The following is a 14,840-nucleotide window of genomic DNA, read 5'->3' on the forward strand; positions in this document are numbered from 1 at the left end:
TAACAAGTCTGAGCCCACACACCACCACCACCACCACCCACCACACATTTATTAACAGGCTTTTAGACCTGGAGGGCATTGTTATAGTGGGGTTCCTCTGAAGCTACTGCTTGTACAAGTGTGTAGTTGTTCCGCTAATGCCAAAGTGCTCCTCAACAGCCTGTTCGTGAAAGCCAACAGATGTTTATGAAGATATTCATTCAACAGGTGTCTTATATTCCCACAATGTCAGCCATTTCAAAATGAAGTGTATCAAAGAGGCGTCCACGTGTGATGAAGTATTGATCAAACAGAGAGTTGCTCTGACTCGCATGAATATACATACAGTAGTTCATTCACTGACCAAATAGCTGTTTGTTTTTCCTCTCAGCTTCATGAGATTAGCTTTCTTTGAAGTGAGGCCCACACCCACATGTAATTAATACTGGTGGCTCAGAGGTGGCTAATGAAAGGAAATGTGCACTCATCTGGCTATGAATTACAAACTAGACCCTGGAGCCACTCAGGGGACTCAACATCTTTGAATAAAGACAATGACTTTTAGCAGCAGTGTGCAAGCACCCCGAGCCGTCACTTTTTTCTGTCTTTAAAATTGCAGTAGTTATTATGATCATGTGTTTCCTTGTGTGTCTCTGCCCACACCTAATCTGACATACTACTGAATCCAACAGCCAAACAGCAAGCAAGTGCACACTGCAGGATCAAATGTGGTGATACTGTTTACTTAAAAACTGCACACTTCATTACACACTTATAGACTTATTTACAAAGCTATTTTTAACTTAGACTTAACATAGCCAGCTCCATCCCCCCACTGTCTAATGTGGGAACAGCTGAAATTAAATTAAATTATGAAAATAAATGACGGTTTCCAGCTTCTCCTGGACTGCCAATGGAAAATGTACTAAATTATCTCTTAAGCAAAACAGATACTGTTTTGAAGGAGTAAGTTATTTCAGGAAAACCCGAGTCCAAGACAAGACAGAGACTGTAGCAAAAAAAAACACCTCGTGTCAGTACTCAGACAGACAACGACAGACTTGAATACTGACTCATGGACCTCTCATGGCTGCAGTTATTCACAATTTTTTAAAACCAATTTTATTGACTGCTCTGTTTAATACCAACTGCTGACTCCTCGCTCCTCTTCGCCTCGTCTGTCGGGCCCAGAGTTGATCAACGACTGCTCCAGTTTGCCATCTTGTTCCCGCTGGGGACAAGTGATGGAGTGACATTGCCTTTGTCAAAAACATCCATAGAAAAGTTTGCTCTCATCTTGCCTGGAGCATCTGATATGTGTAATACATCCGATATATAATGAACCACAAAAGAAAAGCATGATTAGTTTGCAATCATCTTGACTATAAGTGAGCCGGGAGGGGCAATTGAGTGAGACTCAACTCTTCTTTGCTTTGAAGAAATGTAGTGAGGGGTTTGCAACAAGATTATTCTAGATGAATAACAAAATATTCTTAATACTAAACTATGTTTAAATGTAGAAGTTTGGACTTATCATCCCATTTATTGTTTCACAGTTAGATGAAGCCAGGATGCTCAGTTTTAATACCATTACATTCTTCACATCATCTGCTGAATCTTGAACCTGACAGTGGTGGTGGTTCCTGACAGAGATCTTTAATCTACTGAGTGCACTCGTCTAGTTTCTTCATGTGTTTCCTTGTCTTTGTGGCCCACTCAGCCAATCAGCTCGTGAAACGAAGGCAGCGTCCCACGTGCTGCAGACGGTCTGGAGTTATAAGGAGTTGAGGAATGCTTTGACCAAGGACGGCTGGAACAAGAGCCACTTCCAGGTACAGAAGTGTCATTTTGTATAATCTTTATCTTAAGTTTTGTTATTGTTAAAAATATTACTGAAATATTTAGAGACACAAAGTTTAAAGAAGAGCCACTGTGCACAACAGCGAAGTATCCCACTATGAGCTGCTCCTCACTACTGAGATTAACATAGACCGTTAATGTCACACATGTCAACTTCTAATATTTATCTGTCAGCCTGTGAAATGGTCAAATTCCTCCTCACTTCAGTCCTATACTGCCACTGAAAGGGCAAAAATGAATTCTACATGTTCCCGTTTGAGTATGATGTTGTGTTTACATGCTGCTGGCTCTGCCTCTTCTCTCAGCCCACGGTGACAACCACCCCGAAGGCAACCAAGAATGGCAAGCCAGGCTACGACGACACCACTCTTCCCCTCATGGAGAAGAACCAAGGTCGGTGTTTGTGTGCGCGCGTGTGTGATTGTGACTGTTTTCACCTCTTTAGAGGACTAAGTCCGTGGGATATGGTAGAAAAAATGAAAAATGTCACTATTATTCACTTTGATAGAGTCTGAAGACCACACAGGAATCCAGTGATTCATTGAAAATATGAGACTGGTCCTATTGTAGATTTTAGATATTGACAACAAACCCATGAAAATAACAAAGATAAAAATGTTATTTGTCTATGGCAATCACCTCAAAGCCCATTGGTTCCTACTGATCAGGTACATTTTCAATTAATTTATCAAATTAGTCCAGACATGGAGTGTCCCTCTGTATAGTCCTCAAAGCAGGTTTAAATTTAATACTAACAGTAATTTGAAAACAGCGTGTGATCCTGTGTGTGTGTCCTTTGTCATGTGTGTTTTTTCTCATGGCTAAATGGAAGCCCTGTGCTTTGACACATTACTACTCTCATCCTCTGTGTGGTGAAGCTGTGGTGTGTTCTATGTTGCGTTCATAAAGCACATGAAATGGTCGATGGAGCTTTGAACAACATACTGCTGCTGTTGAAGCAAAGCTTTCAACACTCTCAAAGTTAGTTTGGACAGAATATTCCTGTTTTAGATGTAGACTGCAGTGTGTTTGAAATTGACATAATAAGGTTGGCGATAATGAAAATGTCCCCACCCTTAAGTAAGCGTGTAAAGCTGTATCCACAATGAAAAAACTGGCATAGAGGTCTTCTAACAGCAGCAGTACACAATATGTGGGGGAGGGTGTGAGACTTGGCAGTACATTGGCCCAACAACAAACATCTCTTTGACAGAGGAGTCAGTAGCATAGCAGCCTTTTTTTATTTTTTTACATCCATACATGCACATTAATCGCAGTGCTCATGCCTGCCCACTCTCAATTCTGCATTATTCAGTCATTGGCCGAGAACCATTACCCTGAAAAGCAGCAGCGTTTTGGCTCAATGACTCAGTTTGTGTGTGTGCCTCATTTGTACAAATGGCATATGAATGCTTTTCAGGCACCAGGAAATGTGGCAGTGGTGATATGATACCTATGGATGAGCTGGGTCCAGGTAAGAGCCAGACTGCATGATCGTCCTTAGCCAAGGAAGAGCTAGCACTCCTCTAAACTCTCTCCAGTGTCCAACACTCGTCTCTGATTCGACTTCTTTTCTACTAGTTCTTTAACCATTGCCAAGATATTATTTTTAATCTGTACATTCAAACCACTGAACACTCTGATCTCGACACGATGGCTTTGGACCGAGCTTTAGACATGGCACTCTTTGATGCTGTATGCAAGACCCCTCTCTTAAAAGATGTTTGTGCAAAGCTGGGCCTTCATTTGAAGCTCAACACCATAAGACGTGGGTGGTTCTCCACTTAAATGAATACACTCTTAATGTATCATAGGGCACATTTCCTCTGCCGTGCTTCTTTCAAAGTAAATAATCCTGCTGTTGTTCAAAATATAGAAATCAATAATTTTGTGATTTATGGGGATTATAGATGGAATCAAGAGTGTTTGCTGTGAAGAAGTAACTTTTCTGAGGTTTCATCCTCTTACCAAAGATCTAATCTTAGGGTATAACATGCTGGTTTTTCCTTCAAGCCTCTGGGCCCATATTTATCAAATGTCTAACAATCCCTCATAGGAATTGTGCTGGAAGTTAAATTAGGACTAAAAACACTCCTACTACAAAGTAGGACATGTATGAGACTTTCTACACGACTTTGAACACAGAAAAGGACTCCCAGGAGATGATGTGATGTCACATTCAGAGCTGTTAGGTAGAGCTTATGATGACATATTGTAGTTTTAGGCAGTTGCAGTTTGATGTATTAAACAGTGAAATTCAAATGCAGAAAATAGCAACATTTTTATGCGCAGGCTTCAGTTTTCTGTGCGTTACGAATATATATAGCCTAAATCCCAAGATGATATATGTCACTAAGCTATTTTCTGGAATACTGGAGGCAACTCATGCAGCTTAAACAGGACATTTATATGCAATGTAATGTAATGTGTGACATATCCTAAACCTCTATCCAATCAGTGTTATACAATGTCAATATTAGTGTCATATTTTGCTTGTATTGTGTAGTAGTGCACGCTCACCTGTGATACTGCAACACACCTCCTGTTAACCTGTGTGACCTTACAAATGGGGATAAACTCTTTGTGTAATCTCACCCAGCATGACAACAACATGAACACGTCTTTATTTCTATGACTGAAATAATAAATAAGCATGATTTGTATGAATGCACTTCACGCTGAGTGGTGGAGAAATGAATGAATTAGCACATTATCTGAAGAGCTGTACTGGTGATCAAAGCTGAACTCGTTGGTTGTAACAGACCCAAATCTTTTATTCTTCATGGTTACTGTTGCAAAGCTACATTTTCCATGTTTCTGTGAGGTTGAGATGTCTGCAGTTTTTACAGGGAACGGAATGCACTTGCATTCGCACAGGTTTAGTCAAAGAAATCTGGTAATATATTCACAATAATCCAATTGTCATCAAGGAATGTCCTCCTGTTTCTAAACGCCTTCTTTTGGCAACTCCTAGCAGGTTAAGAAATCTCTGGAGCTCCTTTCAAGTCATTTTCAAGGTTTAGGAATGTTGACAAAGTGCTTGAACTCCTAATCCTAAAAGTGGGATGAAATATAGTATGCTTCACTCTGAGAAGTCGGGGTCAGTTTGGGTTGATTCCTGACTCCGAGATGTCTGGTAACTACTGGCCCTGAGCTGGAATATGTAAGAGTGCATTTTGAAAGTCGGTTATGAGGACAGGGTCAAGTACCAATTGAAAATACTTGATCTACCTTGTCTTAATCCTACTGTGCTGGTAAATCTAGGTGAGTGCCAGCAAGTTTAGACAAGCACAAGCTAAGAATGTGGTGTTTAGTCTACTTGTCCAGCAAGTATTCCAGTGCTGCAAACCTCTACTCATGCCACGCACACAGGTTAAGATGACACTATAAACGATCTGTCACTGTTTCTTATTTAATGGAGGATTGAGAGGAATTAACTGACCATTGTTCTCTGACCTCATTAGATGGTTACTCCACCATTGACCAGAGGGACAAGGACTGCAAATACAAGACAGGCGATGGCTCAGTGGATCTGACAGAACGGGAGCCATTAAAGGTACAGGCAGGCCTCCTCTGGTCTCCAGGGGGGATCGGGGCATAGAGGATGAAATAATGATGTCTCACTGAAATGTTATCACTGTCCCCTCTCTCTCTCTCTCTCTCTCTCTCTCTCTCTCTCTCTCTCTCTTCATGTTTCCTGTGGTGGTCCTCATTAGAAGCTCTTAATCCTATCGATTCTTTAAAGAGGCTGGAAGTTACCATTCTTTGTTAATGTTGCCCGCCACAGCTCAGCGCTGTGGACAGCCTCAGATCTGCGAGCCACCACTTAATTGAGTGTAAGCTTTTGGTGTTTGTAAAGTAATTAATCTGAGACTGATTAAAAGAACCGCCAACAGCCGCTCCTCGTGGAGACGACCCTTGCCGCGACAATGAACAGACTGCTGCATTATCAAGTGGTCGCCTGATGATTATACTGCCATTTCACACTGCAGCCAAAGTCTGTTTATTATTGAGCTGATTGGCTATCCAGCCTCAAAGAGGAGTTACAGGATAATAGCCCCATGTGTCAAATGATTCTCAAGTAGTTTTTGTAGTTTGTTTTTGATCTGCTTTAGTGCTAGATGAAGAGGATAGTTCAATGAATGCAATCAAGAATGAAAGAATCAAAAAGTCAGACTAAAAAAATGAAGTCTAGTGCTGAGTTAACAGTCCAGTTAATGATGTGAGGTTTTTTTGCCATTGGTTGGTAGTTTTTCTGAATTGGGTATACTTACTTTATGATAGTTTAACTAAATTGAAGTATAAGTGTAACATTTTTTATTTAAATTCATACAATAAGAAGTGTACAGCTCAGTATCATAAAGTGAACAGTGTTGTGAGCCCACAGTAAATGCTAAACTGTCGTCTAACGGTGAGAGTGACAGAACGTGGTGATGTCACAAAGCAATATCTAGCTGAAGTAGATGCTGGTCACACCAGACCAAGTGCGCATGTAGCACTTGTATGAAGGGTGTGCTTTTTTTGCTTATTACAAATTAATTTGTAAGAAGGGTACTTTGTTTTTTAGCCTTAAAGCTGGGTCTAGTTTTGCTCTCAGTGTAGAGTCATGTTAAAATTATACTGTTGTTCTAACATGTATGGGCCTCATGAATTGTCTTGTTGCTTTTTCATTTCAAAGTCAAATCAAATGACATCACTACTGACATGGTTAATAATCAGAAAATAGATCTTATTCTTACCCATTTTCTGGTTGAATTTCAGAACTTAACGCCAGGCTGTATTCATTTTGTTGCACCTCTGACCTTTGGTCTGTCAGAAATGGGCTCTGTTGCAGCTTTAACATTGCTAATCAGGGAGATCATCAATTTGTACAACCTGAAATGAAACCTGCTTCATAACACAACTTTTTATACTTTTTATACTTTCATGTAAACAAGGTTTATTGGTCCTAAATTCCAAAACGATGGGAAAGATTTGTGGTAATGGGTTGAACTGAAGTAAGACTAAAGGTGTAACACAGAATTGATTGACGATTTATACTATATGTTTTAAATAACGATCAAACCAGGCGGGATCATTTTTGACCTCAGGGGACAAAAGGTGTATGGTAATCGGGAGGACATTACAAAGCTGCTAATATAACAGCAGCTTCACTACTCAACACTGATCTCAGGCTTCAAAAATCCATTTTAATTGACACTTACTCTTCATGATTTCATATTTAGGTAACTAGTGAACCAGCTAGAGCTGGAGTTATACTGTCACTACAGTAAACAGTTGTGTTTGTCTTCAGAGTGTACAGGCCTTCTAGCTTTACTCCAAAGCTGTCTTCTAAGTCTGCCGTCTGTACTTCCCAGAGGTGTTCTGCTCGCTTTGAATGCAACTTGACTGTTGAAACTGCTCTCTCCCTTTCATTTGCATGGTTTGTTTTGCTGTTTTGTAATAACTCTGACTTCCTTTCCAAGCTCTCCTTAAGGCAGGGAACTAACACTGGCTTCTCTGATCCTGGATGTGTGTGTGTGTGTGTGTGTGTGTGTGTGTGTGTGCGTGTATGTATATGTAAAATGTATTGACCTCTTTGTTTTGCTGTGTTTTTTTTAACCCGTCCTCCTGTGGCGACAGAATGACACAAATAGGAAACACTATATAAGGAGTAACAGGCCTGCGGTCAGTCTGGTGGACGCTTGTGATGTTAAACCCCAGCCTGTTGACTCCTGGGTCTAAATGCATGCATGGTAGGTGTGAGAAAATAAAAGCACAACAAAAATAACAACCTTCACCTTTTGAGTTGGTTTGTATCCTTTTCATTCCCTGTTTGTCCAACGTTTCCGTCTGTGTTCCTTTCACCCTCACTCTGTATCATGTAGACCTGCTGTCACCCTGCACCCAGAGCAGTCGGCTAGAGAAGTCACCTTGTTCTTTTATGATAATTTACACACTTCGCTGCCATTTGAAAACAGTAGGTTGAGGTTTAGATACATACAATATTTTTAGGTAAGGTGGTGCTCCAAAAAATGTGATTACAAGAATAATCTGAAAAGAAACAACTTCAGAAATATACTGACAATCACTACTTGTTGGTCCCAGTATTTTAATTTAAGTATGCATCATTTGTTATACTCCTCACTTGATCAGCCTTTAGATTTTTCCACATAGAAGCAGCTTGCATGGGGTTGTATTCAGAGTGATAGTTGGTGTTAAGGAGTTTCTTGTGTGGCGCCTTTTGTTTCAGCTTGTTGAGACTAAAATCTTCAGTCGTTAGCATGTCTAACTATCTTACTTCCTACAGTTGTAGTAGCGTTACTTCCAAAGTCAAGGGGCACATCATTGACAAACTAGTTAACGGGTATACAAAAGACTCAGCTGACAGCTGTCCTGGGTGATGACAGAGTTTAGGGTCATGTTTTCAGCTCTGTCCTGCTTTTTATTGTATTTCTGCATCCAGCACTCCAGCCAAACTCATCACCTGAGATAGCCAAACATGCCAAACAAGTAGCTCTACACCACAATACAAAACAAGGATGATTCTTTATTTCCATGTGTTCTACCTGGATCATCAAAGTAAACAGGCTTTGCTCTTTTTTTTTTTTTACAATTTAGCACCATCATTGGAATGTACATCTAGCTTAACTTAACTTCCTGTTTCCAGTGACAGCCTTTGCTGAAATTCGATGATGGCAAAGCAGAATCATTCTTCTACACGTCAGGTGAATCCTCCAGGGACTCACTTATCCCTTAATGAAACATTGTAGGGAGAGAGAACACACACGCACACATGCATACAATCACTTCTCTGTCTACATTCATCGCACACACCATTTCTTCAGTTAGCGCGAGATGACTTCAGATAAATAATTCATGTTAGTTGATCATGAAAGCCAACACATATAATTTGCACACACACACAAACTCACGCATTATCCACTCACACGTAATGTGTCCGAGGCAGAGACGTAATGAGAGAGTGAGCTCACATGAATTCACTTTGCATACATTTTTAAGGTCTCAGTGGATGATCTGAATATTTCGTGTTAGATTTTGTGATATAAATGGCTACTAATGGTCTTCTTGTGTCGTTTAGATGATCAGAATTTCTTGCAAGTTACAGAAAGAAAGACATTCAAGACATTTGTGGTTCAGAGATTGTCTTTTTTAGATGAGAGAATCAAATGCACATGAACATCCACGCATCCAACAGCTGAATTTCTTCTGTAGCTCAATTGTTTGCTGTATTAGGAAAGAGTAGCAACATTTTGTTACCTAAATCACAAGGTATAAAAAATTAAAGTAGTCTTTAAACCTGTACATATTTTATTCACAGGGACTGTTGGCCTTATGCATTTGCCTGCTTTGTTTGACTGAATTCCCAAACAGACAAACCATTAAATGTTCCACTACATGCCTTTTGCAAAGCTGCAGGCTGATCTGGGTGAGCTTCAGTAGTTGTCATTACTCTGTCAGCAGTAGTTTATGTTCCTCTGCATCCTCCTCACTGCTGTTGTCCACGGGCCTCTTGTCAGACTTCACTGTCTCATCCTCATCCTCATCTTCTGAACTCAGTCAATTTTGCCGGTGGCCATCCACTTAGTTCTTTCATCTTCATGCATTGCGTTATCACAGGAAATTCATCACGTGGTGACTGTTGAGAGACAGTTGTATGATTTGTGCTATTCACTGTAATTTAGCCACCAAAAAAAATGTTATAGGTAATATAGAGAAGCATCAGGTAAGAATTCTTCATTCCATTCAGCACATGCAGGATTACATCCAACACATGAGCCATCTGTTTTGCTGTCTCTTGCCTCCATTTGCCATCTGTAATGATATGATTGAAGTGTTTCTCGACAGTGATGCGGTTTGTCAAGTACTATGATCATGCCAAATGATTGGTTCCTACTCTTAACAAATACTTTAGTATGAAATGATTATGGAAATAGCTGATGATAATCATGATTTTTCTTGACTGTCAGCCAGTTCAATGAAAAGACCAAAACCAACAATAATCTGATCCTGCTATCTACAGTACTGATATATCATATTCTTCTATACCACTGGCACTATGGTACGTGTACCACTGGTGCTATGCATAAACTATATAAAACATTGATTGAGTCTCTGTGATGTTGCCCATAGTTTTCTGTAGAGTCGTTGAGTGTGTTAGCTCTGGATTTCTCTGTTTTAGCAGTCCTGCTTCCACTAGCTCCTGGTTAATCCAAAAAATAGGCATGTTGAGCGTGGGTTAAGATGTGGAGCGTGGGTGAAGCTAAGGCGGGATGAATGAAGCCTTGTTGCTCAAAAAACTACCTGTGGCAGCGCCCACTAGCTATGCCAATCAATGCATAGTTATGCAATTATGCATACCTTTAAGCCTTAATATAATTTGAACAGATGAGTTATTAAAAAAAAACACCATCAAAACAGTTGTCATGAACAGGAAAATTAGCTATATACCAAAACGTGTTTATTTCTGCTGAAGTTGGACATTTTAATATGGAGGCTTCCACCTGAGGTTGGAGGTTCTTCAGCACTCCCAGTAACTGTACTTCCCATTTGACATATTATAGCTTTTGAAAGTTGGTTTTGGTTAGCAAACCTTATTTACACCTCCAGCAGACACAGGGCAACATTCATTTGAAGTCTTGTTTCCGGAAAACCTCACAATCCATGATTCATTCTGCTTTTACTTCTGTTTTGGTCACCACTAACTGCAGAGTGGTGGCTGCTTAATGCCACCACTATGATCACCAGAAAATCGCTATGTTTCTGTCTGCTGGGTAGCAAACAGTGAGCTAACAAAGCTTTTTAAAGAGCTGTGCTTCACCAGCTGCTTGTTGTGGCTGGACATGAGGTTGATGAGAACAGTGAAACTGAACTGACTAACTCATTGTTGGTTTTTGGTCTTTTAATGGAACTTGTCAACAGTAACAAAAAACATAGACGCCATAATGCCACCTCATCCTATAAATAACTATAGCATTTAAGTTATTATTCATTATTTGTAGATATGTAGCATTTTAGACTCAGACTTACTGTCATTTCAAACTGTGTGTGGCTCTTCTAATATATCTCTCTCTTGTCCACGTGCTTCAGGCTTAAAATAATGACACCCCAGCTAGAAGAGGATCTCTCATATCACCACTGCCATTTCACATGGAGCTCATCTTTGGAGTTGGACTTTGTACAGAAAAGAGGATTAAAAAAAAAAAAAAGATCACAACAGCGACTACCCAGCAGCAGCCAGCATTCTCATGCTTTTCAGAAAATGTTTGAAAAAAAAAAAGAATAAAAAGTGACTACTCCTACTACTTTCACATATCCACATTCCCACTGGACATTGTGAATTTTACAGTGTTGACTCTTGTTGAGCTCTACGGGTGACAAGAAATTGACAGAGGCCGGTGCTGGTGAAGGAGTGGACGTATGAAGGACGGACAAAGTGAAGTGAAGGAAGTGAATGGAAAAGGAACGTGCGTTGGAAGGACACCTGTAGGAGAAGAAACAGGAAATGGATGTTTTTTGTTTGTTTTTTATTTCAGTTTTTCACATCTGGAAGAAGTTCATGCCTCAACTTTGTGGGTTTTGGAGAATTTTTCTTTCAGTTTGCTGCCAAACTTTGGTATTTTGATGCAAACAGGTATGGACTGGTGTGTTTGAAGGTCACTGAATGTTTATTTTCAGATTGGTGGCGTGGAAACGGGAATGGAAGATGGGAAAGGAAAGAGACCGAGCCTGCAAAGAGCTGTAGCATAGTGGATAAACATGTACTCCCAGCAGCCTGCTCTCATAGACTTAAAATCCATTTGGTTCACTGTGTTTTTTCAAAAAAAAAAAAAAAAAAGTGCACTGAGATGCTTTGAAATCAAAAGTGGTTAACAGGTGATTGATGTCTATTTTATAAAGTGAGGAGTCTGCAAATTGTGGTCTGGAGAAAGGAAAGTGACGGCGTGTGCACATAAGATGGAATCATAGTTTCTGTTCACACTGCATCGCAAAAGTTAAGCTGAAATGGAAACAAAACTCTATTTCATTGTCGGCACCACGTATGAGCCGAGTGTCATGTTGACCCTGACTCACAGAGCTGTGGTTTCTTGGGTAACCACTCAGGTTGTGTAGCGACGCAGTTTCACGAGTTTCCTGGTTGGGTTGCTCTTTGTCAATGATGTGTATTAAAGAGGATATAAGGCATTTTGTTTATAAATGATTTGTGTTTCTGAAAAAAAGAGGCAGACGATTGTTCTCTTGTTGAAAGGATAGATCTAAAAGCATTTTTTATTTTTGTTGGGTTTTATATAAATGTATATTAGGGTCAAAAGGAGAAAAAAAAAGGAAAAATGAAGGAAAAAAAGAACAACAAAAATTACAGATTTCTTAGCTGTATATTAATATCACATTGTTTGGAAAGCACATCTCATTTGATAAAGGCTCACCATGTTTGTAAACAAGAAATAACCACGTAACTTAAATGTGTGTCAAATATTATCGAGTTACGCCGATGATCACCTATTTATATTTTGTATTTGTCAAAAAAAAAGTTACAGAAAAAAGTTTATCTGCAGTGGCACTGAACTACATGTTGTCTGACAGCCCGTGCATCTTTGTAATAGAATTTCTGGTGGGGTCAGAGGTCAGACAGGGGTGATGGGATAGACAAGAAATGGCAGTGTTATTAAAGATCCCTTAATTTTTCTTTCCAATGCATTCATACCAAGCTACCAACCTAGAAACCCTCCTTCACTGGCGCATCTTAAAGAAAAATATTCAGTCGTGAGCATGAAGAAAAACTGTACAGATGTTTATATTCTATTCTTTCCAAGTGCCAGTTTTTTTGTGGTGTCATTTGGATATTAACTAATTCATTCATGTGCAGGAAGAGAATATAGGTGGACGAGTGGATCTGGATATTCAAGGCGAAATGAAAGAGTTGCATTGCACTGTACAAAACAAAACATCAAATTTGGTCATATAGTATATATTTTTACAACGTTTTAGGGTGGGCAGTTATGATATAGAAAAGCAGAGAGAATTACAGAATCGTGTTGCCATTCTTCTCTTGCTTGGAGAGACTGCACACAAAATCAAGCGGTAATGTGTAGAGTCTCCTCTCCAGCCTCAAGTCTGTCTCCTGATTTCACTGTGGACAGGAGACAGGAAGAGAATCCAGTCCAAGTCGGTCTCACTCATGCGTCATCAAGGCGAACGGCATGTGCCTGCATTGAAGTCTGATTTTTCTTTGTGACGTATGTGACTTTAAAAAGCTTGCATATTTTACACAGTGTTTACAAAGTTGTACGTTGTGGTAAAAATCAATAAACTACAAAAAAAACAACAAAAAAAACATACTGTATAAATTTTAATTTCAGAGGTTAAAAAAATTACAAGAATACCCAGCATCCCTTTTGTGTGTCCTCAGAAGTGTGTGCTTTCATTGGACAATACTGAACCCTTGCAACAAAGACCCATATGACTGTCTATTCTTGACTGCACTTCGCAGTACCACAACCAAAGGATCTGGAGTCGTATTTACATGCATTCATATGAGGGGTTTTTGGTTTTGTGGATGTGCGGTGTACATTTACAAAATAAAGAACCAAGGAACTGTGCTGTGAAATCAATGCAGGACATGGACACACATCGAATCAATCAAACCTACCTGTGTAGATATAACTGATTCAAGACCGTCAAAATAAAGTAACTGTAACACTCAGTAGCAGATGTGTTTGTACCTATCATGTGCCTTAACCTTTTCCATGGTAGATAAAGATAAGTGTGTTTTATATAACTTTATTCCTCCCTTTTCAACTGTCATCTCTCCATCTTGTCTGTTCACCTCTCCCCCCTTCTCCTCCCATGTCACCTTCCCTCCCTATTTCCTCCACCCAGCTCACTCTTTCATTCACCCTGCACCCCCACCCCACCAACCCTGTGTAGTTTAGACTGTTGGTGAGTTTCTGCCTTGTATTACGTTGTATTATAAACTTTTAAAAAGATAGAGTCATTCGAAAAGTGGTTTTGATTTCCTAGAGGAGTAAAGTTGTTAATGCTTTCGTAGCGAGCAGAAGCGATGCCACAGTGACAGAATGTATTATGTTAATTTTACTAATACCCAGAGGCAAATATTACGCTTGTTAAACATAAAGGAAAAAATACTGGTTTGTAGAGTATAAATTTGGTGTGTTTTCAATAAATCATGCCTGGAAAGAAGATGTTGCTTGGCTCTGTGTCTTATTTTACATTATGTCATTAAGTTCCAGGAAGACTCATGGTCCAAAGTCATTATAGCATGTCCTACAGGCTACAATGTTCATCACAACTCATCCCAGAATTTAAAAGCCTCACAGTGAACAGTTTGCATTGGAACTGCTTTTTAAGAAGGAACAAGTAAAGATGTTCGAGTAATCGGGAGGTTATTGCTCTGGAAAAGCTGTACACTTGCATTTTTAGGCAGTGATGCAGGCAGTGGGGTGGTGTAAGGAAAAATGACCAGGGTTAAAGCCTCAGTGTAGATTCCCTCCAGCTGATGTCCAAATCTTTAGCAGCCTTATTTTTGTTGGTTCTGCTTTTAGTCATGATATAAGGAGTTATAGGATCGTCCAGACAAAATATTGTTCCAATTTTACCACTGAAAAATGTTTGATTGAAGCCAATTGATCCAATAAAGTGACAATTTTAATTCATTGACAAAAGATTGAGAGAGCATCTTAATACTTCCACAGACAGAAAGAGGCTTTTTCTGTCTTAACAAATGTGTAACACCCGTCTAAACTTGGAGTTACAATGTTTGACTTTTAAGAGATGTATTTTCTGTTTCACCATTGCAAATGACAATATCAATAAATGCTTCATCCTGTATCCTCTGTTTAATATAGTATTGACCTTTTTAACAGCGTCACTTAGCACAGGTGGAAGTAATAACCTTAACAATGGCTCAGTTCCATCCTCAGAGTCATGACAGTAGACAGCATCAGACAGCCCTGGAACAAGAAGCAATCATTGTTGTTACA

General features: G+C 39.6%; 1 protein-coding gene across 10 annotated transcripts in view; it reads left to right on the forward strand.

Annotated features, from left to right (window-relative positions):
- The window catches only part of arvcfb (ARVCF delta catenin family member b), a 191,075-nt gene extending 177,035 nt beyond the window's left edge, over positions 1-14,040 (forward strand). For 7 of the 10 annotated variants that reach the window (XM_027275604.1, XM_027275619.1, XM_027275626.1 and 4 more), the window contains 6 exons: positions 1,700-1,811; positions 2,145-2,232; positions 3,260-3,313; positions 5,304-5,395; positions 7,462-7,574; positions 10,930-14,040. In XM_027275604.1, coding sequence (XP_027131405.1) covers positions 1,700-1,811; positions 2,145-2,232; positions 3,260-3,313; positions 5,304-5,395; positions 7,462-7,563 — 448 coding nt within the window. In that variant the 3' untranslated portion in view covers positions 7,564-7,574; positions 10,930-14,040. The remainder of the gene's footprint in view (positions 1-1,699; positions 1,812-2,144; positions 2,233-3,259; positions 3,314-5,303; positions 5,396-7,461; positions 7,575-10,929) is intronic. The other 3 variants (XM_027275646.1, XM_027275638.1, XM_027275650.1) reach the window with 3 other exon arrangements.
- Positions 14,041-14,840: the final 800 nt, after the last annotated feature.

Source organism: Larimichthys crocea, chromosome III, assembly GCF_000972845.2.
Source record: "Larimichthys crocea isolate SSNF chromosome III, L_crocea_2.0, whole genome shotgun sequence".
Lineage (NCBI taxonomy): Eukaryota > Metazoa > Chordata > Actinopteri > Sciaenidae > Larimichthys > Larimichthys crocea.